Below are 27,576 nucleotides of genomic sequence, written 5' to 3' on the forward strand. Positions count from 1 at the left end.
GGGGCTCGCAGGCCGTCGGGGTGCAGGAGGCCTGGGCCGCCGCGAGGAGCCGCCGCAGGCCGCTGGGCCCCGCCGCCGGGCCGCTCGACGACGACGCTCCCGCCGGGGCCCCGCCTGAGGAGGACGCGGCCGCGGCGGCTGCGAGGCCGCGGGAGGCCGCGGAGGATGGAGGAGCGGAAGGAGGAGGGCGAGGCCGAGATCCAGGAGCACGGGCCCGAGCACTGGTTCTCCAAGTGGGAGCGGCAGTGCCTGGCCGAGGCCGAGCAGGACGAGCAATTGCCCCCCGAGCTGCAGGAGGAGGCGGCGGCCGCCGCGCAGCCCGAGCACAAGCAGCAGAAGCTGTGGCACCTCTTCCAGAACTCGGCCACCGCCGTGGCCCAGCTCTACAAAGGTGAGGGCCGCCGCCGCCATTTTGCTCCGCCGCCCCCGCCTCGAGCTCGGCCGTCGGCGGAGAGCCCGGGGGGCGGTTGGCTGGGCTCCGGCGGTCGCGCCGCGGCCTCGCCGCCCCCTCCCCGCAAGATGGCGCCGCGGGAGGCGGGCCCTCGGGAGGCGGCCGGGGGCCGGCGCGGGGGGCGGCCGGGCTTGGGGCCGCCCGGGGGGCCCTCCCGCTCCTGGGGCCGGGCCGCTGGGTGCCCCTCGTCCGGGGAAGGCAGGGGAGGAGCCCCCGGTCACAAAATGGCGAAGGGAGGCGGCCCGGGGGCCCTATTGTGCCGGAGCCGGCCTCGGGGCGGGGACTGCGAAGGGGTGCCTCCCTCTGCCGCGCCTCTGCCCGGGCTGCGCCCGGGGGCCCCGCGGCTCCCCCTCCCGCTCCGCCGCGACCCCCTTCTTGCCCGCCCCCCACCTAGCGCGGGATCCCGGAACCCTTGAACAAAATGGCGAAACCTAATATGGCCGTTCCGGAGTGATTGACGCCCAAATAACATGGTTTTTTCTTTTTCTTTTTTTGTCTTTGTGTGTTTCTTTTCCTTTTTTTGTTTTTCCCCTTTCCTTTCGTCGTTTTTCAGACCGAGTGTGTCAGCAGCCAGGACTTTCTCTCTGGGTTCCCTTCCAAAACGCAGCCACTGCCGTCACCAATCTCTACAAAGGTAAGGACAACCTTGCTGCATTGCCGGCTAAGGGGAAGGGCGGCCTGCATCGGGGTTTAAGTCCTGCGTTCCTTAGTGCATTGGCCACCTTGACCTGGAGGGATCGCCGGAGTGTTTTCTGCCTCTGAATCCAGCCACTAACTCTCAGTACCTTGCAACTTGAGAATTCTGGCGGTGTGATGTCATATCTAGATAACGGGTTCTCAGCCGGGGGCGTTTGGTCCCCTCACCCCATGGCGATCTTTGACAACGTCTGGGGCACTCCAGAGTGTCATCACTGAGAGGAGGCCGCTAACCGTCCTCGGTGCACGAGGCAGCCTCCCCACCCCCAAACGGCGGTAGTGCCGAGGTTGAGAGGCCCAGAGCTCCAGACCGTGGGATGTGCTTTTTAGGCACCCAGGGAAGAAGAGTGTGTCTCACACACAGGTGGGAGGGACAACTGGTTTGTGGAAAAGCACCTCTTGGAGTAGTTTTTCTTGAGTTAGGCAATTTCGAGCCTGATGGTGGCACAGCATGATTTAAGTGCGTCGAAAGCTAGCTAATTGAAATAATCTGTACGCACATTAAGATGCAGATATTTGATGGACTTGGTCTTCAGATATTTGATGGACTTGGTCTTCCCTAGCAACTCCGTCAAATATTTGCCTTCCAAGCTGCTTTCTGCCTGACCGTACATTGTTGGCAGGAAATCTGATCAGTTTGAGTTGGTATCAAGATTCGTGTTTCATGGCAGTGCTTTTCTGCAGTTAATCCCCGCCCCCTACGTGAAGATGTGTGAGTAAATGTTCTTGCTCATCGTGTTCTCTCAGCAACAGTGGGCTTAGATTTTGTGCTTTGTTTTGAAGATTTGGAAATTTGGGTTTGATTTTTGGCAAGGTTTCTGTGGGAAAAGGATGTGAATTTGAGTGTTAATTTTAGTAAAAATGTAATTAAAATAAATGCTTTTAAACTGCTAGAAGCTGTTGATAATTGCAGTAGAGCTTTGTGTTTTTCAGAATTATCTAAATAGGTTGAAACAGGCTGTGGAGTGACTTGATTCTCAGATTCTTATCTGCATATGAATGAGCAAATTAAGATAGATTTCTTCAGGGAAAAAAATCCCTTATTTTGGACTTCCTTGGTAGACCTTGCAGTTTTTTGGGATGGTAATTTGAGAACGTAAACTAAACCTGGTGAATAGAATGTTAATTTCAGGGAATGAGGAACTAATAGTCTAGGCTTACTGAGAAAAGGGAAACCTAATAAAATGGTGCCCCAGTGGTCAACTTTGATTTTATATAGCTGAGTTCCTTAAATTTTGACTCTAACATTCATTACTGCTTGAGGGTTTTTAACATTCTCTGGAATGGCTCTTGGTTTCACCCAGACAGGGAATTTTGAAATAATACTTGAAACTCATATCTTTGGGAAACTCCGCTTTCTTGGACTATAATTTACATATAGTAAAATCACTGTTTTAAGGTGTATGGCGTGAATTTGACAAACATGCATTGTTAGTAAATGGAATATATTTGTCCCCCCGCCCCCCGTCCCCACACCAGCAACCGCTGATCTGACTGCTGTGTGTATGGTTTTTGTGTTTCCATAATGTAATAAATAGAACCTTGTAGTAGGTAGCCTTTTGTGTTTGGGTTCTTCTATCCACTTTTCATGTTTCTGAGATTGATCCATTCAGTTCACATTGCAGGTATTAATAAATAGTTCAGTGCTTTTTTTTTTTTTTTCTGACTAGTGTTCTGGTGTGTGGAGGTATCACGGTTTATCCATTCAGGTTTTGCAATTATTTTTTGCTTTAAGGGGAAGGCAACACATATTTTTAGTTCGTCTGTGTGCCCGGCTCTTCGACTAGGCCGTAGAAAAATATGAATGTCCTCTGACTTCTCAGTTTTTGGTGCTGTTGTGCGCTCCTGGAATGCATCTCTTTAGGACTGTAGCTGACGGTTTTCTTTAGTGTTAATTCTTCATATAAAAAAGTGGGCTCAGAAGCTGAACTCTGAAATAATCCCTAATTTGATTTCTTGATTTGGAAATGCGTCTTATAATGTATTAGTTTTCTTTGTTCAGAAAACGTAATGAAAGACATAAAATTTCTTTTTAAATAAACATGAAGTTTTTGCATTATGGCAAATGCTGGATTGTCCAACCTTAGTTTTATTTTGTATCCTATTTCTGTAAAATGAAATATATCCCCTTTTACCTGAGGAATGGTTAATTGTGGTTTGTGGAATTTGGTAGTATAGCAACATTATTCTGTTCCTAGCTGACTCGAGGAAAGTGTGGATAAGCTCTGCAGATCCTCACATTCTTCTTTCTTTTCAGGGTGTGGTCTTTAGAGAACAAGAATGCAGCTGTAGGAATAATTGGGCACCTTAAATAGAACCAATAAAATTAGCAAGGTAGTGTCACAGTGCATGCAGCTGTAAGTAGTGGTAAATTTAGAGTGTTCACAGTTCTGATTCAGTATCTAAATGTAATTTATGGGGGCGGGGATGGGGGGAGATTTTGGAGGATCCTTGTAAATGGGCAATGCTCTGGCAGTTTGTATGATTAGGCGCTTATCTGACAAGCCAAAGATGGCTCATTTTCCCTCACCCAGCCTGGGGAGAGGTTGGTACTTTTACCAGCTTCCTGATAACACCTAAGATGAGCACATAGGAAGGTCAGAATTGAGGTAAAAGTCTAGCAGAGGGCCCCTTTTGATTGCCTGTGGCGTCTTGAAACGTTGAACGATGCAGTTGGTTTGGTTGAATGTGGCTGGAGACTTGGAGGAGAGTGAATTGGGGTGTCCTCAGTGTGGACAGAATTCAGCAAAATGGAGTTCCTTCTACTCCACGTAGTAAGTTGAGTCAGACATTGGCATCCTTTTTTGGAAGGGAAGAAAATTCTGATGGCTGGTTTTTGTTTTTACTTTGCTTTGATAAATCTAAAGGAAGTAATGTTTGTTAAATATTCAGTGGTGGTGTGTCCGCTGGCTTAGTACGGTTTTTGATGTCTGCAGCAAAAGGGAGTGAAGTTACTGAGGTGGTTTTAACTTGCCTGGTTGATGCTTATCTGAGAAATGCTTTGTCAAGCTCATCTCTTTCTGCCTCTTAAATCCACCTCCCATTTCCTTGGGTGACTGGTTTCAACCTCTCTCCTGACTGCTCATTAGGAAAATAATGAATTCTAAATTCCTTCTACAGTGTGGGGGTTACTTGCTCAGTAGAGGCTACTCCTGTGGCTGTTCTCGAGGACAGAGCCGTCCTTTGGAGCCTCGTGGTCAGCGGAGGTGGGCGCTGGGGCCCTGCTTGCTCTGCAGCAGCTGCCTGGGAGCCAGTGCTCACCCACATCCCCCAGAGCCACTTCTCACTGCTTCTCTCATTGTCATTTCTCTCAACTTTGTAATATTTTTCTTTTTTGATTTTTGTTTTATGTTAAGCTCCATTTTTTTTTGTTTTATGTTAAGCTCCTCTGCATTTTAAAACTGTCTGAAACTTTAGTTGCATACCGACTTCTCCCACATATGTTAAGAGCTTTCTCTTGATACTGTTTATGTTAAAGATGTTTCTGGTTTTCTCCTTGAACAGCATTTGCCCCCAAGGTGTGACTCTAGCAGTACTTGGAGAAGGCCAGCAGCATCATTATCATGGAGTCTTCTGCTAGATTGTTCTAGTTCAGATTTTAGACTGTTACTTTTACTTAGTTGTATGGTCCTGGAGACAGATAATGGAACAAAAAATATTTCACTATTGTAAGCCTTCATTTTCTCAATTGTAAGTAGGAGTAAGTACCCACAACTTAGAGTGCAGGCTCTTAGTGTGTCATGCAATGAGTCTTCAAGCATGGACTGTGTTGGTGGTCAGGTTCTGTTTTTCAGATGGTGTATTTGGCTATGGGCAGTGCTTAAGATGAAGGGAAGAAATTCTTATTATTTTTTGTCTTTTTAAAATTTCTGTCGGAATAACCTTTGTGGTGTGTCTTCATTTTTCCCTGAAAGGGCTGAAAGTAAATAGAATTGACAGGAGAAAAATAGTATGATGCCCTTTGAAGTCCTTATTTTTGAGACATCTTGATGCCAGATCCTTTTTATGGTGTGTAGTCACTTCATTGTGGCCTTCTTGGGCTTCTATGTGGACTGAAAGTGAACGGAACATACTGAAAATTTGTGGATGAGTGATTGGTATATAAACAACTGGTCAGAGAAAGCATGTTCTACCTGGAGGCAGATAATGAAATTTCAGCTTATGTTTTGACTTTGTGGAGTTGGTTTGTGACTCCTGTTACAGAAAACTATTGCACTTTGAGAGTGTTCAAAACACCTTAGTATGGATTACAGTTGAACACCCTCAGTTTTATTTTACTAAGCAGCAGCCTCATCATTACTAATACCATGTGTAGATTTTTTGTGAATTTTTATAGAAGACGGTCAGTTTCTGATGTGTAACTTCTCTGTAAAAGGATGTTTTGGCTGCAAATAGCAGAAAACACAAGTCAAGCTGGACATGGATTGGCTGCTCTCTGCGTTGAAGCCTGAGGGTGGGATTGATTGAATCCAGTGGCTCAGGCCTCCCTGCTCTGCAGCTCTCTGTACTCCATGTGTGGGCCTGCACATACCAGCTTTGTCGTTAGGCTAGTTTCAGTGTGTTGGCAGCTCACACCTCACATCTTAGGGTCACTCACAGAAGGTTAGAAGAGCCCAGAAGCTTCTTTCCCAGGAGTAAATGACTTCTGTCTCTTGGCCAGAATTGGGTCACATGGTTATTCAGAACCAGTATCATAGCCACAGTTTTGGGGTTCTGCAGATTTGTTTGGGACTAAACCACAAGTTTCACCACTTGAGCAAATGTGGAGGAAGCTTTTCTTCAGAACTATCCAAACAAAAACTTGGGAGTACCTTTAGGAAAGGGAGGACGAGGACTGGATGGTAGGGAACCGTGGCCACTCTGATCCTTCCCTGGTTCCTGCTGTTTGTACGTGCTGGGTGAAGATGTAAGTCAGTATGTAAGTTACCTAGAAGTTCGTGTTTATTTTCGGATACCACTTTGTTAGGGAAGATAGAAATTATTTCCTCAAATCAGTTGAAAAACGGGCTTCCCTGGTGGTCCAGTGGCTAAGACTCTGCACTCCCAATGCAGGGGGTTCTGGTTCAATCACCTGGTCAGGGAATTAGATCCCACGTGCGGCAACTAAGAGTTAGCATGCTGCAACTAAAGATCCCGCATGCCGCAGTGAAGATCCCACGTGCCTCAACTAAGATTTGTCACGGCCAAATAAAATATAAATAGATAAGTAAATATTTAAAAAAACAAAACAATTGAAAGGCAGTTTTATTTTGGTCATGACTCAGATATCTTTTCCTTTTTTTTAAAAAAAAAATTATTTACTTTTGGCTGCGTTGGGTCTTCGTTGCTGTGTGCAGGCTTTCTCTGGTTGCAGCGAGCGGGGGCTACTCTTCGTTGCGGTGCGTGGGCTTCTCATTGTGGTGGCTTCTCGTTGCGGAGCACAGGCTCTAGGCGCATGGGCTTCAGTAGTTGTGGCAGACGGGCTTAGTTGCTCTGCGACATGTGGGATTTTCCCGGATCAGGGCTCGAACCCGTGTCTCCTGCATTGGCAGGCCGATTCTTAACCACTGCACCACCAGGGAAGTCCCTAGATATTTGTTTCTAATGAAACAGTTAAAATACATATTTTCTCCTGCAGCAGACTAGTTGGTTAGTGCAGATTGAGTTCTAAGTTCAAATGTTTTGTAGTTACTAGTATTCCTTGGAAATGTACTCTGATCTAGCAGTGTGATTTTCTGGTTTGTAGATCCTCTAAGGAGAATGGGAGATGACTTCTCTATTGTTGAGGAAGAAATCGATTGTAGAAAGAACTTTTGCTATTTAGTAACTTTTTAGGGCAAGGCCCTTTGAGCCTCAGTTCCAATTCCTTGTTTATGAAATTGAGATATCTGCTTTGGCTAACTCACATAAGGTTTGTGAGTATCAAAGAACTATAGATAGTGAAATCTGATTGTGTTTATGTTTCATGTAAGAAAGTTCTGCATTTGGTCTTCATTTCAGAAATCAGTATGATTCTTTGCCTACTGCCCCTTGCCAGCAGTGGGAAAATGAGACTAATAAAAATCCCTTGAATTCAATTTCACCTATTTATATAAAAACAGTTTTAAAAAATATGAAACAAAGATGTCTACAATGACTTGTATGAATCAGTTTTTTTTTTGTTTTGTGTTTTTTTTTTTTTTTTTGGCTGTGTTGGGTCTTCGTTTCTGTGTGAGGGCTTTCTCTAGTTGCGGCAAGCGGGGGTCACTCTTCATCGCGGTGCACGGGCCTCTCACTATCGCGGCCGCTCTTGTTGCGGAGCACAGGCTCCAGACGCGCAGGCTCAGTAGTTGTGGCTCACGGGCCTAGTTGCTCCGCGGCATGTGGGATCTTCCCAGACCAGCGCTCGAACCTGTGTCCCCTGCATTGGCAGGCAGACTCTCAACCACTGCGCCACCAGGGAAGCCCTTGTTTTGTTTTGTTTTGTTTTTAGGAGTTTTGTAGAGTCAATCCTATGGGGGTACCCTGGCCCTGATTTGGGGGTACTGCGTTTTTGTTTTTTAAATTAATTAATTTATTTATTTTTGGCTGTGTTGGGTCTTTGTTTCTGTGTGAGGGCTTTCTCTAGTTGTGGCAAGCTGGGGCCACTCTTCATCGCAGTGCACGGGCCTCTCACTATCCCGGCCTCTCTTGTTGTGGAGCACAGGCTCTAGACGCGCACGCTCAGCAGTTGTGGCTCATGGGCCTAGTTGATCCGCGGCATGTGGGATCTTCCCAGACCAGGGCTCGAACCTGTGTCCCTGCATTGGCAGGCAGATTCTCAACCACTGCGCCACCAGGGAAGCCCCAGTTTGTTTCTTGAATAAGGAAATGAATGTGTTGTGATTAAAGGTTAGATTGACATTTTGATGCCCTTGGGCTTTGCCTAACCTTCGAGATCATGGCCGTTTTCCACAGTGGCTTTGGCATCAGTAAAAGTGTTGGACACAAGACTGTCCCCACAGTTTTCTGTGCTGTGCATTTCTAGAATTTGGGTGTCTTAATTGTCAAGGTTCAGGAGTATTCAAAGCAATCTTTGGCTGAGAGCCTTCTGGAGGCCATCTTTGTGTGTACGTTTATTATTTTACTGGATACTAAATTAAGCAGTGATTAAAATCTAGTCTGGTCATTCCTAAGATTCTCCAATAAGCATTTAGATCTCTTCTACTTAGTGCAAGATGTGATAGGAGGGTTTTATTTTCAACCAAGTAACTCTTTAAAGTTCTCAAACATACGAACTATATTTTAAACTATGTTTTAGTGTCAATGTGAGATTCTCTGTTTAAGGAAATAACTGAGATTGGATTAATCTGGGTGGTAAAGTAAGTGGATTTGGCTTTCAGGATATGTTAATGGTATAAGACCAAATTATGCCCAGACAGTGCAAAAGCATGTATGTACCCGAAGTCCTTAAATGTTAAATCAGCTTTTCTCCTCCTGTACTTCTTAGTCTGTAAAAGTCTGTTTACAAAATACTTGATTTTTAGCGTGTTCTTGGTTGGTTGTGTTGTTGAGACTTGTGCAGAATTTTTGAGGTGAAATGATTGGTCAGTTGCGTACATTCTTTTTTTAAAGACAATCAGATGTTTTTATTTATTTGTTTGTTTATGGCGGTGTTGGGTCTTCGTTTCTGTGCAAGGGCTTTCTCCAGTTGCGGCAAGCGGGGGCCACTCTTCATCACGGTGCGCGGGCCTCTCACTATCGCGGCCTCTCTTGTTGCAGAGCACAGGCTCCAGACGCGCAGGCTCAGTAATTGTGGTTCCCGGGCCCAGTCGCTCCATGGCATGTGGGATCTTCCCAGACCAGGGCTAGAACCCGTGTCCCCTGCATTGGCAGGCAGATTCTCAACCACTGCGCCACCAGAAAAGCCCAGTTGCATATATTTTAAAAGAGATTCACAACTACTTACATAACTGCCTTCCTTCAAAAGTATGAATATTGAGTTGAACTTTGTTCAACTCTGTGATTAAAGCATCAGCCTGTTGCCGATCTGACTTTTGGGCTTTCCTTGTGTCCTCAATCAAAACCAATCAAAGCTCTTTCCTCCCAGGATTGTCAGGGTTTTTTTTGTTTTGTTTTTGTTTTTTGAACTGCTTCATCTGGTTCCTTCCCTTTGGCTCTTGAGTTTTGTATCAAGTTCAGCTTTTCTTATTTGCTGTCTGGTTTGCTAGGTGTACATTTACGTGCCTGCTTCATCTTACTTTGCACTATCCATGCTTGCTTCAAACTTGTTTCTTGTACCCCTTTCAACTTTTTGTTCCTCTATACTTCCAATTCTGGACCTGCCTCCATTTGGTTCTCGAAAAATAAGATTTCCTGAGTCATTCTTTTTGGAAACAAACTTCTCTGGTTAAGAGCTTGATTGTAACAACTCTGTTAGGTAGGGCAGCTTTGTAGAAACCTAGTTGCTTGTAGATCCATAACAGTGGATGGTTATCTATCTTCCTTTCTGTGGTCCCATGGGATGGGCTTAGTTTACTCAATGACTTGATTTCTCTTAAAATGCTTCTAGCTCTTTCAGAATCACTTAAGGTCTACATACAACTTTACAAGGTCATCTTAGGGATTATGCACCCTTTAAGGTTGGCTTCATCTAAGTCTTTAAGACTAAGAGATGGGAAAGCACTGTATTAGCTTCCTAAATGCTATTTTACCTTTGAAATGGGGTTCGTGCTTGTTTTGTTTATGATGAAATGAGAAATCAGAACACATTGATTCACATTGTAACTTGGGCATTCTAGTAGTGAGACACTGGAGAAATTACTTCATTCATGAGTAGCTTTTTCTTTTAGACTCATTTATTTTTTATTTATTTATTTAATTTATCTTGGTTGCACCGGGTCTTAGCTGTGGCATGCGAACTCTTAGTTGAGGCATGCACGTGGGATCTAGTTCCCTGATCAGGGATCAAACCCGGGCCCCCTGCATTGGAAGGCGGAGTCTTATTAACCACTGCACCACCAGGGGAAGTCCCACGAGTAGCTTTTTTTGTATCTGTAAAATTAGAAAGTTGTGATGGAGTTTAATATTTAAGAGTACTTCTGTGGGTAACTTCTTTCATTTTTCTTTTTAACTTTTTAGCAATAAGAACTGATCATCTAAGGAAGAGGCCTTGTTAATAAAGTTCTGTTTGTGCTGCCCTCTTGCCATCTTTTTTAATAATGCAAATTCATGCAGCTTGGGAGCCTCTGTGAGCCTCTGTGATGTCTGGATTATTGTCTTTCTGGGACACAGGTCTTCATTCGCTGGTTTGCTTATCCTTTCAGCATCTACTTTAGATGTCGCAGACAGAATTAAAATCCAGGTCAGGAAAAGTAATAGAGGAATGAAGATATATTGGTGATTTTCCTGCTAGCACAGCAGCTCAACTAAAAATAAATTGCAGTGACTTAAATTTCTAAGGATTGATATTGTTTTCAATTGTGTAAAGCCACTAAAGGGGCAGGCATCATTTTATTGAAAATCTGGGTTCAATATGTACAGGGGGCAGTATCTACAGGGAGAATAGGAGACCAGTCTGAGAGATTTTAAGACAGGGTCTTTTGGGAGTGGTTATAAGTTACAGAAACCTGTTGGGAACTGGAAGCAGATTGAAAATGTTCCTGGGAAATGAATGAAGCTTCTTGTTTCCACAGTGCTGTTTGGCTTTGTTGAGCAGTCAATCAGAATTAATTTTCCCTTGTTATTTCTAAAATATTTGCTACTGCTTTTAGTGTGTTTCCAGTTCTTGGTGCTGAACCTGTCAGTTAGGAGTACACCTCCGAAATGACATGGTACATGCAAGGTTAGCACCGCCTGAGTGACTTGTTGCGGTGTTTAGTCATCTGTTGAATGATGTGAACGCTCCTGTTTAGAACTCCTGAGAATTCTGTCTTTTCTCAAAGCTTTGTGGTTAAGAACCACAGACTCTGGAACAAAAATTCCAGCTCTTGAATACTGTGGTAGAGTTACTCAGTGTCTGTTTGCTCAGTTGCAGTGAGGGGACAGTAGTACTGCTCTCAAGGTATTCGTGTACCTTGTTTTTCAGGTGAAGCTGGGTATAGTACCAATAAGCCTTTAATAATTCACTTACTGTTGGGCTTCCCTGGTGGCGCAGTGGTTGAGAATCTGCCTGCTAATGCAGGGGACACGGGTTCGAGCCCTGGTCTGGGAAGATCCCACATGCCGCGGAGCAACTAGGCCCGTGAGCCACAGTTGCTGAGCCTGCGCGTCTGGAGCCTGTGCTCCGCAACAAGAGTGGCCGCGATAGTGAGAGGCCCGCGCACCGCGATGAAGAGTGGCCCCCACTTGCCGCAACTAGAGAAAGCCCTCACACAGAAACGAAGACCCAACACAGCCATAAATAAATAAATGAATGAATAAATAATTAAAAAAAAAATTCACTTACTGTTAGCATTACTAAATAAACTAGCTTGATTAGATTAAGTAAGCTTTTTTTTTTAAGGAAATAGCTCTATTAAAATGGTAATTCGGTTGACAAGTAGTTCCTCTGTTTTTATCTAGTTTTTTTTTTTAAGAACAAGGCAGAAGCTCTAGGATTATGTGATGTGTTTACTGAATTTAGAACATTATGATTAGGTGTCAGGTATGATATTTTAAACATGAATGAAGTTCAGTTTAATAGATTACTGATAGACTTAAAGAGCCCCGTACTTCATGATACTCATTTTGGTGAACTTGTAAAATGGTGGTTTTCTTTAGGAGAGAATGCAGCTTGGCTCTACTGATCATCATGTATCTTTTTCTTATTCTTGTTTCCTAACAGAAAGCGTGGATACCCATCAGCGAAGTTTTGATATTGGAATTCAGATTGGCTATCAGCGACGCAATAAGGATGTGTTGGCTTGGGTTAAAAAGCGCAGAAGAACTATTCGTAGAGAAGATTTGATCAGCTTCCTGTGTGGAAAAGTTCCTCCACCGCGAAACTCTAGAGCTCCCCCAAGACTGACTGTAGTGTCCCCTAACCGAGCTACTTCAACGGAAACTAGCTCATCTGTAGAGACTGATTTGCAACCCTTCCGGGAAGCCATAGCTCTGCATGGTAAAGCCGTTTAAACATATTTCTTTGGAAAAATGGTTAAGAGTGTGCCTGTGGACCCAATTTCACATTTAGGTTTAGGTCCAGATATATTGTCTGTTTTTTGTCTATTCTAGTTACTACTTGCTCTAGAAATGTTTAAATAGAATGTAAGCTAAGAACTTACATGGGCAATTTTTGAATGTTAGCCAGCCTATCCTAAAAAAATGTTTTTAGAAAGTTAGTTTGAGCTGATTGGTGTTACAATAACAGCATTTTTTGCAACATTGATTAGAATTTATTGCTTTACACACTTATATTTTACATGTTTCCTTACTCTTCTGAGTCAAAGAGGAAGTTCTTGTGTGTTAAGAATTCTATTGCATCTGTAATTAACCTGGAGAGCCTAGTCAGTGACAGGCAAGTAAGGCAGATAACTGTTGGGCTAGTTCTCATGGGAATTCCCTTTGACACCTTGGGTTATTGAGTGTGCCTGCAGAACCTGAGCGTTGATGACCCAAGAGGGAGTGGACAGATGTACGAATAATTAAATTGACTTTCCTCATGTCTGTTGTCCCTTAGGGCCTTGCTTTGATAGTCAGGACTGTGAGAGCAGGTCCATCACCATCTCCCCAGGCCAGACCTGCCATAAAAAGACATTCTTGGCTGAGGGGTTTAAGTATTATTGGAGAAACCTGGGGTATGTAGTCAGTAAGTTTGTTGTTGCTTGTTCTCTAATACAGGCTTCCAGATAGAACTGGGAGAGGTACTTATAGGACATTCAACACTGCTGTAAAAATAAAACAACAAAATAATAAGACTTGGTTGAAGCCAAGATGAAAACGTGGATTGTACAAGTGACTAAGCAGATAGAAGTAATTAGTGAGTTAGGTCATGAGTCCTGTTAAAAGTTAACACATTTCTGAGCCATAGTGTAGGTCATCTAAGATGAAATAACCTGGTGATAAAAACTGGGATGTATACAAAGGGCTTCTATATCATCGAAGCTTTAATGCTTACAGAGATTCTTGTTCTCTTTGGCAAACATTGATTCTTTATCTAAAACCCCATTCAGAACGTGGAGTTGGAAAAAGTGTTTTTTTTCCCCTCCTGATTGTGAGTTTGTTTACGATAAGTTAAAAACACAAAAACATTTTATTTCAACAAAGTCCATGATGTATGGATGCAGTACTTAAGACTGCTTGCTGTTTCTAATATAGTGGAACAGTTGATGCTGTCAGAAAGTTTGAAACTCAGGCAAAATAGAGATTGATCTGTTCCTACTGAATTAGAGTTTCACATCTTTTACCATTGTTTGAAAAAAATTACTAGAAGTGTACATAGTTTGTCAGATTAATTTTAGTGCATGGTAGTATTTGATGTAGTTTTGTTTTCCTTAAGCATTTTGATTTCCTTTGTCATCAAGTGGATTTATGATTCATTCCATATTTCTCTTGTTAAAATGTCTTTTTTTCTGTATTATACTATAGAAGGTAGTTTTAAGAAACATAAATGCCACTCTTGTTATAAAATCTTAATGCAGTTGTACACATTGTAAAAAGGGCAAGCCAGCAGCCCTCCCCCCCGCAACTACTATATTCTCCAAATCCCATTACATTTTTTTAAATTGAGTTTATTCAACTTATGATTTATTATTTTACTGAACTTTGGGAGTTTTAGTGGTGATGTAGATTTAGGAAGGTACTATTTATAATTTTGACTTACTTTTAAATTGTGAGGGTTTAAAGTTCAATTATAAAGCTATAGAAAAATAACCTTTCCTTTCAATAAACTTACGAAGTAGTGCCAATCCAGAATACGTTGGATTCCTAGGGTTCGTAAACTGAATTCATGTAGTTAAAACATGAAGTTGATATGCAGTAATAGGGCCCCTTGAAAAGAGTACACAGAAACAAATTATATACTGAGTTTTGTGTTCTGTTGGTTTTAGAGGACATAGCTGTATTGGGAATGCTAGTCTGACTTGAGTATTTTTAGTAATTTGAGTGATTTCTAATAATAGGGCATTGTTAACTAAATTGTAAAGCAGATTAATGACTAACTTTGTAACCAGGTGTCCTCATGATCTGATTTTTTGAATAGCTGTAAATTGAAGTCAAAACTGTTCAGATCTTTTGAAATATATTTGGAAATTCATCTTAATTAGGGTGCATACTGGTCAGAATTTGGTTTTGCATAGAATTTGTTTAGCCAGATCTATGAAAATGTGAGGTCAAATTGAAGTTCTTGGGGTTCTATGCTGGAGGGAGAGTCTAAATTCATGAAGTTTTGGGATGCCAGGGGGAGACAGGAAAAGAATTGGTATACTGAGGCTGACTTAAGTTTATAATCAAAGCAAACATTAGTGTTAGGAGTCACATTGATTTATTCTTATCCATAAACAACCTCATGTCCTTAAAAGAGAGGACAGTTACCCCTGTAATTTTTTCTTTTTTTCTTTATCGGCTCCTAAATTCTCACTTCCACCAAATGCCACCCATATGTGCTTAAAATATGTTCTTTATAAGAAGACAGATGGCCAAGATATAAGATAATTGTAGAGTTTTTCATGTAGACAGTGAGGGTGTGATGATAAGATCCTTTGATCAGTACCCTTATGAGCCTTCGACTTAAGTATTGCAATTAAAAGTACATCAATTAATGATTATCAAATAGTTTCAATCAAAACTGTCAACTAATGGTTATGGAGGTTTAAGGAATATAATCCAGTGCTCTATTTTGGCACTTGTTTGCAACATACGTTGTTTATTTTTTGTGTACCATGGTATCTCCTTATCTGGATGCTAAGCTCAACAGAGAAATCAAAGAAATGCATATGCATGTGCTAGATTGATTTCTGTCCTTTTCTTATTCATCCTTGTCTTAAAATAAGAACATTATCGAAAATTTACTGAGAACTGGATTAATAGCTGGCACCTTGTTTTTATGTAAACAAATTTCAGATTGACCAAAAATCATCTGGACCATTTTGTGGTTCCCTGCCTGCCTTTCTGATTATTCCTCTCTTAGTCATCTTTTCTCTTCTAGAGACTTTTCTTGTCTTCTATTTAAGCTACTTTGACCTCTGACTTTTCAGTGACTTAGGTTACATTCCCCAGGATTTAGCCCTTAGCCACCTTCTCCTGCAATCCCTTTAAGGGCCATTTCAGTCTTAATTTCCAAAATTGGTCCTTATGTTTAGACCCTCTCTCCTGACTGCGAAACACGTATGCCCCATTGTCCCCTGGTGGACATCTCCACCAGGGCATCCTGCAGGCGTTCAGAGGGACTCATCCTTCCAGCCTCAACAACAGCAAAAACAGGTCTTTTCTTCACCTTACCACTCGGCAGATGTGTACGTGGCAGATTCTGTGCAGTTTCTAGGGAATATATGATTGAATAGGGTGCTTCCTTTTCTGTTGAGGCCAATGCATACTTGGGTAATTTATTTTGATGTCATATGTAAGGTATTCTGGGGTCAGAAAAGGACATTTCACAGTGCGGCCTGGCCATGGGTTCAGAGAAGGCTGTTCTGGAGGAGGTGAGTTCTGGGCGCTTGGAATAATCTTCATGCTCTTGCTTCCCAGTCCTGAGTTGACCCATTCACCAGTCCATCTTTTCTGGGACCACTGGAGTGATCTTTTTGATCTTGTTGCTTCACTGAAGAATAACCTTTGTTTCCCTGTGTCCTCTAGGGTGAAGTCTGAACTGAGCACAACATTGTAAGGCCCTTGTGATTTGATCTGACCTTGGGTCAGATATCTTAGCCATACTGTGTAATCTTTTGAACACCTTCCTGCTCTTTTCTAAGCTTTTCCTTCTGCCTGTTCATCCCTTCAGACTGATCGAACATCTGTGACGAAGCTTTCCTTCAGTTCTCCCCATTTTCTCCAACCTTCCCTGAGCTGGGTGTCTGCTCTCCCCTTTTGCTTTGCTTCCATAGCTATCCCTTCCCATAGACTGGTGCAGGGGCCAGTGGTGCAGGGGCTGTGTCTTGGAGCTTCTGGCTTTAACAGAACCTGGCATAGACGTGTTCTGAGCTTAACACAGGGGTTCAGAGGTCTGCTAAGTCAACACAGTGGGGGCAGAGAACCTTTCCAAAGAGTTGAGGCTTATAGATCCCCAGGTGACTGCAGTACGAGGAGGGTGAGGAGAATGGAGAACAGAGCGGGTATATCTTAGTGCTGCAAAGTCAGCTCTTCACACTGAACAACTGAGTCTTGGAGTGGGGCCTGAGGGTGATGTACCTTTAGAGCAGTTCTTCCAGTGTTTACTTCACGTCAGCATCCTGCTGAGGAGGGTCTCATTTAAAACTAATAATTCCCCTGGATTATTGCCATTTTATTGATGAAGAAGGCTTATTTGTCTAAAATAGACCAGGTCAGTAAATGGTAGAACAGATACTCCAGATTTGTCTGGCTCCCAAATTCAGTGCCTCTACATGTGTACATTTGGGGTTTCTTTCCCTCCCCCCCTTAGTAGGGCTGGTGGGTGGCGTGGGAGAGGTCTCTAGGCTTATTTTTTCTTCCCTAAAGACATCAGACTATATACATAAGTTTGGTTTCTTGCTGGGGTTTTTCCCCATAAGTGAATCTTGGTAAGTAGGCTTGAAGATGAATGGCTTTTGACCTGTATTTCTGGTTCATTTTAGCAGGAAGAGTATTTAGGCTTGTACATAGGCTGCATTCGCAGCATGACCTTGGGCAAGATGGCTAACCTCTCCAAGGCAGTCTCCTCTGTGAAAAGGAGATACATAAAGTGAGAAGCAAAGTACCCACCCTTCAACAAAGTGTACTTTGCCTTGAGAGGAGGAGGACTTCTGGTTAGTTCTAAGTCCTGAGTGCCCTCTTTGCCTCTGGATGGCATTACTGCAAAAACAGACCTGGAGGTCAGGTGGCCTTTGAGGATACTTTTTCTCCCTTTTCAGGAAGGGTGGCTTTTTAAATTGCAGATAATCATTCCAGAGGAAGGGATAATTTAAAACTTAGTGTTAACTACCTACTTATATTACTTGCTAAGATCTTGAGCTTCTTTTATGTTGGTATAAACTGGTGAAGTTGGTGATGTTCTCTCTGTCTACTGGATGGAGAGATTCTGAGCTGACTTGCCCAAGCTAGTGCTGTGTCTAGAAAGCCTTAGATTGAAATCTGGTTTCCTCATTTTGAGTTCTGTTTGTCATCATGGGGATTAGGTAAAAAGGGTCCAGAGCTAGAATGGGGCACATATGTGGAAGATAGAGACCTGGATGGGAGAGTAAGCCGGGTGCCAAGTCAGACTTCACTCATTTGCTAACTTTATTAAAAACCTGCTCTCACTCAGTCATTTCATAGGTGGACTTTGTAGGTTTTTGGCCCTGGTTCAGACTGTTCCATAAAAATTGGAGACACTTGGTTTTATCAGTAGTTCTAAAAGTCATTTTGATGGCATTCTTGACTGTAGTACAGGGAACTAAAACCCCATTGGGACTGGGTTGATCCTCTGTAAAATTCATCAGTTCACACAGGGTCTGGGTGTTAAACTAGTCACTGGTGGGAGCCATTGCTGTCACTGGCATTTGGCTTAAAGATACCTCCTTGCTCAAGTTCAAGTTCCTTTTGTGTTTAAACAACAAAAGTTTAAAAAAGAGAGTGGGCTACTACATTTGTAAGTACTGAAAGAGTCTTAGGCAAATGCAGGCAGTCTAGCCTTTAATATGATATTGGAGAATTTCCCCCGAAAAAGGAAAGTAACAAAAGAAAAGGGTTTTGTTATGTTTGTCTGTTTTTGAGAAAACACTGTGTGTGTTAAAAGATAGTTTTTTTAGCGAGGATTAAAGTCTGAAGCTTTTTAGTCTGGAAACGTGTGTGTGTGTGTTTGGCTGGCTGTGGTGTTACGAGTTCTGATTTCTGCAATTAAAAATCCTTCTGTGGAAGGTGCGGTCATTTAAAAATGCGAGTGTATCTTGTTATTCTGTAGCCTTTCCTATTGCCCAACATTTACTGAACACAGTAAACAGCCAAGCATTCTGTTTATTAGAGGCTAGTGATAGGGGCAGGTGATACAAAGATGAATCACATAATCTCTCAAGGAGTTTCTAGCCTAATAGAATTGTATTATTAGACAGTTTGAAGCGTAATCCCAGGCAATCAGATTGAGGCACAGTGCCATCACTTTAGGAGTTAATAGGCTCTATATCTGGCCTCTCTTTTTTGTCTAACAAAGTCTTTTTCTGGCATATGTGGTGATCCTTAGTCTCGTAAATCATTAAATTGCTTGACAAGATTCTTGGATCTAGAGAGACTGGGTTATAGGGCCATATAAGAAAAATGCATTAATTTGATACCATATTCAAGGGTGTAAGGTCAGGTAGGAATTTTTTACTTAGAAAAAAATGTAAGGCAGATTCCGAATTTGTCATAAAATGGATCCCTTCTTCTAGAGTTTTGGAAAGCTGTGATTTTAGGCAGCATGGACCAATAGGATTTTCTTGCTCCTTCGAGCCACAGGTTTTGTAGCTTTTGTTATTTTGTCAGAACATTTTTTGGCCTGTGTGTAGTAGAGAAGTTACCAAATTTTGGTGAGAACAAATCTTCCTGATAAAATTGAGATCTGTACATTTAAGAAGAAATTTGATTATTTATGCTTGGTTCTGTCTCTCTCCCCTTTTCTATCACTCTTCATTCCTTCCGTTGATAAAGCTAAATATATAGAAACAAACATTGACAGCCACACAAATACTTAGGTTAAGTGCTTTTAAACCGATGGTACAGTATGAAAGAAACTTGACAATTTTCTGTTGTAGAGAATTAATTAGAACTGACCTGTGGGGGATTTATTTCCAACCACCTTTCAAAATCCCTTTTCCTCCTCTTGCCCACACTCCTAGCACAATGTGTGGAACACAGTAGATTCTTAATAAATGCTTGTTGAATGTTGCATTCTGCATCTTCTTGAAATAACGGAACTGTCAATAGTCATTTAACAGTAAAATGTTTTAAAAACTTATTTGGAAATTAAGATGTAAGAGATTAATGCACCAAAAGCAAATCTCATCTCTTAATTGCTTAAGATTGATTATTTCAAGTAATCTTCTTTAATGGAAACTCTTGTGAAGGCTGGAATTTTTAAATTATACCCTTTGTTCAGACCAGCCTCTGAGAACAAGAACAATTAAGGCAATTAAGATAGCATTAAATTTTTGACGAAAAGTTGGCATTTTCTGTATATTAAGATTAGATATTAGCTACTGAAGTTTCTGTGGGTAGGACTTAACTAAAGCTTCCAACATTAATAATACAAAACTGTTACGAATTTGCAGTAAAATTTTCTTGGACATTTTTTTCATTGAGGTGAAGAAGTCCATGTAGCCATGCCTCAAAGCCAGTTTACTCACTTAGTACTTCCTTAATAATCCATTGGTAGTTTAACATTTAAGTTTTATTTTTTTTCACTAGTTTTCTGATTTATAAATACTGATTTCTTGGAAAATTTGAAAATTTCCAAAAAGTAAAAAATTCAGTATCTTGTTTTCCCACTATACAGAGATAACTGCAGTTAAATGTTTGGTGCATTTTCTTCCAGTCTTTTTTTTCAATGTATAAATATTAAAATTATTTCATAGTTGAGATCATGCTGCGTGTATGGTACTGTATCTTGCTTTTTTCATTTTAACGTCGTGAGCATTTTCCCCATGGCATTAAAACTGTCTTTGAAAAATTGAAAGCATTTTGGGCTGTCAGCATAACTGAAAATGTTTTCTTGGTGTGACACATGTATCTTTGTAATTGGTTTGATTTAGTGTGCTTTACTTCAATAAAAGTTCAGTATTACAATTTACAGATTGGGGTGGGGAGTGGTATCTACTTCAAATTACCCAAATCTTCCTAGTAGAATTCACTTTTCCAGGATTGAACTCCTCCCCTGGTGCACTTAAAACACGACATTTACACACAAGTGCTTGCTTGCTTAAAACCTCAGAATACAACTTTGTGCAAAGGGAGTGTATGTCCATTTGAATAGTGCAATTCATTTCAAATGCAAGAATGCCTGTTTCTTAGGGTTCCCAGTCAGAATGTTAATCACCTTGTCCAAGTTGCGGGGATTTCACATCCCCCTTCTGCCGGAGATGAGAGAGCTGGTGGCGCAGACCTGCAGAGGGTCCTGGACCTGTGCTGAGTGGAACCACAGTAAACAGTCTGCCTTGTCTCCTCCAGGGCGAGTCTCGCAGGTGCTGAAGGGGGCTGGGAGGCCAGCAGAAAGGGTAGAGGCGGCCTCTAGGCCTCTTCCAGGGCTGCCGGATGGAGGAAGGGAGGCTGGCTGGGCTCTGCGTTTGCTCTTTCTGTGTGACCTAACTATGTGCTGGTAAACTGGAATTACATGTAATTAATTCTGAAAACAGGATTTCCTTATGACCCTGAGCATGACCTTGGTATGAAAATAATAGTTCTGTGCTACTTTTTAACAATTTGCCATGTAACCTAGATTCCTATAACTTGGACTGTAACTTTGTTTTAGCTCATGTGGGAGCTTTCTTTTCAAAGTATGATTAAATCCTCCTGATCTTTTTTCCACCCCTGCACTAATCCTTTAAAATGAATGCAGAAACTTTGAAAACTGATAAGTTTATCTTGTATTAAGCAATGGAGACTTTTCTGTCTAATCGTACTACTTGTTCTACTGCTTTTTGTCAATTGATATTCCCATAGCCCTTTTGAAAAAGTGTGTTTTTGGTAGAAATTAAGTTGTATGCCCTTGGGTCATACAACTTAGTTTTTAGTTCTGAAGCATGTTTAGATTCTCTGTACTTGTATAGGCCTGATTGTTCATGTGGCTTAGCTAAGGTTTCCTAAAGCATCTTCTAGTAGCTGTCATTGGTTTATAAAATAAAATTTGGGTTGTTTAAAATATATATTTTTTGGTTGTTAATCTTAATTTTTTTTTTGACACTTGTGGAAAGTCTTTTGGGGGAAGATTAGACAGTTAAACTTTGAAAAGAATTTTCACTGCTGAGAGTAGATAATAATAAATAGGTAATGTTGCACATTGTGATTTTGCTTTAGCTGTCAAACTAAGCCCAGAGTCATACACCCAACAGAAAAAAGATTGTGGTTTTCTGGAAGTTACTGGGGAATTTTCAAATTGACCAAATTGATGTTTAATCTCTCTTCTTTTTTCATGGAGGATAGCAGTTGAAGGATTTGCTTGAGGTGCCTCTTCACTTCTGATGGAGCGTTTTGAGCCTTGGGTGTTAAACATACAGCTACGTGGCTCCTACATTAACAAGAGGGGCATTGGAGCAGGGTTTGTTGAGTTCTTTTTTGGGTATCAAATGCTTAGGGGATCCTGAGTTTAATTACTGAAGTAGCCCAGTTTATTGCTGAGGGGCCCATATTTTGCAGCATAATTACCGTAGAATTTCCTGCATTATGAAACAGGTATGTAAAGGTGGTCTCAAGTACGCGGACACCTTTCAGTATGTTACAGGCTGCGAGATTAGGAAAAAAGGCACAGCTCTCCCCTCAAGGAGTTTACAGTCTTGGTGGAGAACTTAAAAACAGAAAAAAAAAAAACCAAACCCAGGAAGTTGCGAATAATTGAGTTTTAACTTCATGTCAAAGATTTAAGTGAAGAGAGCCACCTGGGTATATTTCCTGGCATTGGAGAGGTGAATAAACATCAACAGCTTTGGATTTCAGAGTGACGGTTAGGACTCTGAAGCATTGTGTTAATTAAGTGCCAGGCACTGTGTTCATGAGATACAGATGTAAAGACACAGTGTCTATAGGAAGAGATGAGCAATGGTGCTGTGCTATGTGAAATCAGCCCGAGGCGTTTCTTTCCCTTCTTTTTAACTTCTAATAAAGTTGTGTGGGCTGGGGAAGAAGCAGCGTGGTTTTTTCCTGAAGATGTTAGGTTTCAGAGGGCCAAAAGGCAGTTAGAAATATGGATGGGCCCTTGATCTCAGGAAAAATGTCTGCTCCTGTGGCACGGATGTGGAAAATGATGCCTGTGGGTAAGCTAAGACGCCAAGGCTCTCACCTGGGTGACATCCGCCTGTGGGGGGCAGAAGAGAAGCCTGCAAAGGCCAGTGAGGAAGGAGCAGGCAGGCTGGACAACAGCAAAGAGGAGAGTTTCAAAGGAGAGGGTGGAGAACCAGGAAAGTAGCCCCAGACTGGGAGGCGGTGCTGGAGGAACTAGGGCCTCAGGCAGTGGGGAACAGATGTCGGGAGGCAGGTGCAGCCTGGGCCATTTTTAGGAACTGCAGATGAGTTGATATTGGCAGTGCAAGATTAAGCCTTAGGATGGGAGTGAAGAGGGCAGAAGGGAGAGGTAGCTTTAGCTGTTCAGAGACAGACCTGCGAGGCAGGCCGGGCCCTAGATCCTGAGGCTGAAATAATACAGGCTCGAAGTGGTGGGTAGCATAACATGAGTAGGAATTTAGATTCTGTTTGAGTCTTGGGTCCCAGCTCTTGCTTACTAGCTCTGTGACCTTGAGTGGCTTACTCAACCTTTTAACCTTGGCTTTTTCATCTGCAAAAAAGATAACACAAATATCATAGGCTTAGTTTGAGGATGAAATTAAAAAGTGCTTATTAATACAGTCCCTGACATAGGAAGTACTCCAGTATTAGTGCTTTTATTTTAATAGGCACTAGCCTTGGAAAGGAGTGAGATAAGATTTCCTCTGGCCACCAGCGGAAGGGAGAGAGGATGCATCTTCTACAGGGAGACCAGTGAGGGGACTGGTTGATTCCTAGCGTAGGGAGTTGAGAGCAGTTTAGAAAGGAGGTGTGGACTGCAGAACTTGATCAGCATATATGGGAGGTGGTTGAGGCCAAGGGTTTGGGAATGTTCACAGTAATTGTAGAGTGAGAACAATGTCAAAGGGAATTTAATAGCTTCGGTGTGGTAGGAAGCAGAGAGTCCTTTTTCAACTTAATGTTCAAATTTAAAGTACATTTATGGAGTAAATGAGAATGGGCCCCTACGAAACCAACCTCTAAGCTTACTTTAAGGTACAAGTCCTATTCTTGGGAAACACTGATTATACTAGATCATATCAGTTTAGTCAAGCACTAACAAAATCCATATATGAGGCTAGGATAGCCCAAGGGGGAATCCGTAAGAAGGAAAATCCACAGGCGGTGATGTCAGGTTATTAAATTCAATGCTGTGGTTTGTTTCCAGGCCTCTCTCATGCCTTTCACAGGTGTATCCTGAACATTTAGAAGCAGAACATACGTTGGCCTCCTTTAACTGTTCAGGGGTCTAAGGAATGGAGTGTCCCACCATGAGTGCTGGAATACTCTGGATTTAGTAACTCTTAACCTTGAAGGCAAGGCAGCAGGATTTTTTATACCACCCTTGTTCTCCCGCCCCCCGAAGGATTAGGGTGATGCTGAGTGAGGCTGCCCTAAGGGGTATCTACCAAGTATAGTATAGTCCAGACCTTGGGGTGATCATATAGCCTGATTTGTCCAGGGCAGAATCACTTTGTATTTGATGTCCCAGGATCATTCTTGATAGTGACCCTTTTTCATGTTCAGTAGTGTACTGTTTTAGATGCTAAATTAAAAAGTCTCCTTATCTATAGAAGTGTCAGAATAAGCCCACTCAGGCTTGAAAGTGACTGCATGCTCCCCTGTTTGCACACACACACACAGCACAGGGATCTATTGGAACGGTGACTTTGGATAACCAAAATGTTCTGTTTAAAGCAAGCACCTCCTTCCTCAGCTCTAAGTTACAAATAGTCCATACCTAGTAGAGTAGATGGCAGGATTTCATAATGGAGTTGTACACCTAGCACGGTGCCTGCCGCATAATAAGCTTCCAGTAATTGGTGGTAACCGATACTGTAAATATTGGTAGTATTACCAGTGAACATCTCCTATGTCAAAGCCAGATGATTCGTTCTTCCAGGAAAAAACTGCTCCCCGGTGACCCCCTTGCAAGGAAAATAGGCAGACATCCTTTGACACTATGACGACGTTGAAAGTAAAGTTGGGTTGCTTTCAAGAGGGTTAAATAATCGAGCAACTCTAAAACCTTTTTTCTTCTTCCTAGGTCTTAGTGGTGCAATGGCTAGTATAAGCGTGCGTTCGAGTACCCCAGGCTCTCCTACACATGTAAGCAGTGGATCGAATGCTAGTCGAAGGAGAAATGGACTCCATGATGTCGATTTGAACACTTTCATATCAGAAGAAATGGCACTCCACTTGGACAATGGTGGAACTAGAAAGCGTACCTCAGCCCAGTGTGGCGATGTCATTACAGACTCACCAACCCATAAACGCAACAGAATGATCTAAACTGCAAACATTTTCACACCCACCATGCTGCTTGAAAGCCACTTGATCCTCAACATATACTATTATTGCAAAGGAAACATGAGGCCATCTTCCCTTGTTCACTGTTTAAGACAAGTGAATTCTATAGTGGTTGCCATAAAAGGAAGTTCTAGGTATTTACAGTAGATGCCTCTTGTAACTATGGCTTTCTTAAAACTATAGTCCTAGCAGAGGACATCAGATATCGTGTAGTCGTTAGCAAGATCATCATAGGCAAACATATATCTGTTTCAAGGCTAAAAGTGACCTTAACTGTATTTATTCTCAAAGGGAAAGGAAGTATCAGATGTTTATTTGGTTATAGAATGCTTTTTTTTGGGGGGGGGGTCCATTTCCTGCTGTGTTGAGTATTTTGCTTCAACAGTATTGCCAGGTTCCTAAAATTGTCTAAAACACGTGATTTGGCTTCCTCGTCAAATCGCCAGGCTTCCATTTTTGCAGCAGCACTGTACCATGCACCTGGTTTCTCTCTAGTAACAGTGTGCAACTTCTGATTATTGAACTGTGCCCTATTTTTAGTTTTCAAAGCAGTTTCTAATTCTGGTGATTGTGTGATGTAAAGAGGTGCTATGATGGTCATGCAATTAATACTTAATATCAAATCAATACACAGAACTTTATTGGATTCACTTTGTGTGTGTTAGTGCTCTAAAAGTAGCAATATTATTAATTTGCCCCCAGATTAACCTTGTAGGATTAAAATACTCATTTTTAAGACAAGTACTACTTCCCATGCAGGGTACTGTCCTTATGGTAAATGTAAACATGTAGACTGCATTCATGGTGACCTAAAGTAGAGAGGTCATGAACTTTATGGGCTTCCTTTTTGGTTCAGTATTAGTGAGAGCGAGATGGATGGTGGGAGGGTAGGTATTCTAGTCTGTTATATTCTGTTTTACATTTTTCATGAATGTTCTACTTTGTGCAGTTTCCATTGGAATGGGTGGAAGATAAAGGTCTTTTATCTGCTAATAATGTGATCACACCTTAAATAGCAAAACCCAACTCTCCAATCCCTCTCCTATAAAGTGCAGTTTGGAATCTCATTCTGGAAAAGATGGAATCGCATGGAGGTTCTCTAGATGTTAGGTAGACTTAAAGTTCTCAATAGATTCCTCTTTTGAGTAAATATAAGACCTCTTGTACCTACAATGTTTTAGAGCATGTTTCATCTTCATTTTTAATATCTTGAACTGAATGGTAGTCTTTTTTTAGATGAAGAACTGATGTCAGCCTGCCAGGTACTGTAATTTATTCTATCAAATTATAAATGTATCAAGTTAGGACAGTGAAAATGTTTCCTTGCAAACTTGTAGCTCAGTATCAGTTACTTTGTTTTTATCCTTCAAAGACCATTGCAAATCAGTGTAAGGGTTTTTCCAGTAATTACTCACAGCACTTTGTTAAAGTTTGCTATTTCTTCAGCCATTTAATAATCTTTCTGTGAAGAAACTTTGCTAAGTTAACCATAATATTCATTGACTGGGTGGGATGTGAATATAATGTGTGAACTGAAGAAGTTCTGTATTCACTATAGATACAGCCCTTATTTAAAAAAAGTCAATTCCATACTAAACCTAGGAATGAAAGTGAGGCATTTCTAAATTTTTGCAAAAGTGGATCATTTTTTTTGTTTGAATATGATAAGGAAGAATTATAGCAATGTATCATTTTACTGGAAACGGGTGAGTCTATGTATTATGAATACTTTCAGGCTTCCCTTTGGAATATATCAAGAAATGCATCTGGAGTTATCTTTGTTTTTCTATCGTTGTAAATTTAGATTCTGGAATTGGGTTTGGTGGTGTGAAGCGTTGCTCACAAGCAGCCAGAACTTCTCTTCCTAAAGGATTTTGAGGCTGAGGAACACATATTTAATCTCCCCTTTATGCCTTGGTTCTAGGTCCTCTTTCCAAGTTAATAACAAAAAAAAAAATTTTTTTTTGGTGGTTTTTGTTTTAGTTGGTGCTCTGAAGCTTAATCTCAGTACCCTTTACTCTTCGATTGTCAAATTTTGATAGAACATGTGCCATTTTCTTTGGTAAGAGAAAGCAGGTCTTCACGTCTGCCAGAACACAATTTATATTATCTTATTGGCTCCATTAAACTTTTTAAAAACTTAAGCATTTGTTAACTTTTTTCCATTGCATTTAATTCTAAATGCTCTGTTACCCAGCAGTAACTCTTCCTCCCATCTCCGTCCCGTTGCTCTCCTGTGCCACCCGAGCACAGGATAAACCGAGACCTAGGAGTAGAAAGGGAAATGATTTCTCTTAGGAAAACTTAGTTCTGACTGCTAGATTTTTGCAGCCTTTCTTTGTGCCATTTTAGATGCAAAACAAATCATGGAAGATTGCATATTTGTGTGATACTTTTTAATGTTGGTTTTTTTTTTTTTTTTCAGTCTCTTGAGAACAGTGTAGGCTGACAGTTTACTTTGGGGGAACAGAACCTCTTTTCATCTTAAGCTAGATTCTGATTCTTTTAGATGTCATAGCTCATGAGTTCTGTTCCTGTCACCCTAACTTGGCATGAGTGGGTTGAGTTATCCTTAAACTGCAGTGTTCTGAGCATGGCTGAAGCATTAAAAACTTAAGTATATAATGTTTGGTATTTTATAGAGCAAAATTAATGGAAAGCATTTGGCTGAATCTAAAGACCTGCAGTCAAATTCTTCAATGTGGTTTACCCAACTGGAGTAGTGGTACACACCTTAAATCATTCAATGAATAAATAATTTAAAAAACCAAAAAACTTTGGGGCTTGTCTGCAGTTTTGTTTTGGTCATCACATCTGAACAACTTTGACATAATCAAATGAAGCTCAGGCTTAAAAAATAACTAGCTGAAATATTTTTCCCAAGGGCTGCTGGAACTCATTAAACTTGAGTCACTGTGGCTTTTGGGCCTTAAGGTTGCCATACAGCAGTGAAAGCTGGGCTAATTTGCTGAACAGTAAGGGGGGTCGCCAAGGCCTGGCCAAGAGGGTGAGCTAGCCTCAGTGCAGTGAAGGTGAAAGATGCCAAGAGATGATTTGGAAATGGGCCTTTAGCTGGGGACACAGGCAGCACAGTTAATTTCAGAAAA

The 27,576-nt window shown here is 41.6% G+C and overlaps 1 protein-coding gene across 1 annotated transcript; it reads left to right on the forward strand.

Annotated features, from left to right (window-relative positions):
• Positions 1-27,244, forward strand: HAPSTR1 (HUWE1 associated protein modifying stress responses). The gene is made up of 4 exons (XM_068565721.1): positions 1-391; positions 1,005-1,085; positions 11,910-12,185; positions 24,207-27,244. Exons 1-4 carry the CDS (start codon positions 166-168, stop codon positions 24,449-24,451), a joined length of 828 nt encoding a protein of 275 aa, XP_068421822.1. The 5' UTR covers positions 1-165; the 3' UTR covers positions 24,452-27,244.
• The last annotated feature ends 332 nt before the right edge of the window (positions 27,245-27,576 follow it).

This window comes from Eschrichtius robustus, chromosome 16 (genome assembly GCF_028021215.1).
Source record: "Eschrichtius robustus isolate mEscRob2 chromosome 16, mEscRob2.pri, whole genome shotgun sequence".
Taxonomy (NCBI): Eukaryota; Metazoa; Chordata; class Mammalia; order Artiodactyla; family Eschrichtiidae; genus Eschrichtius; species Eschrichtius robustus.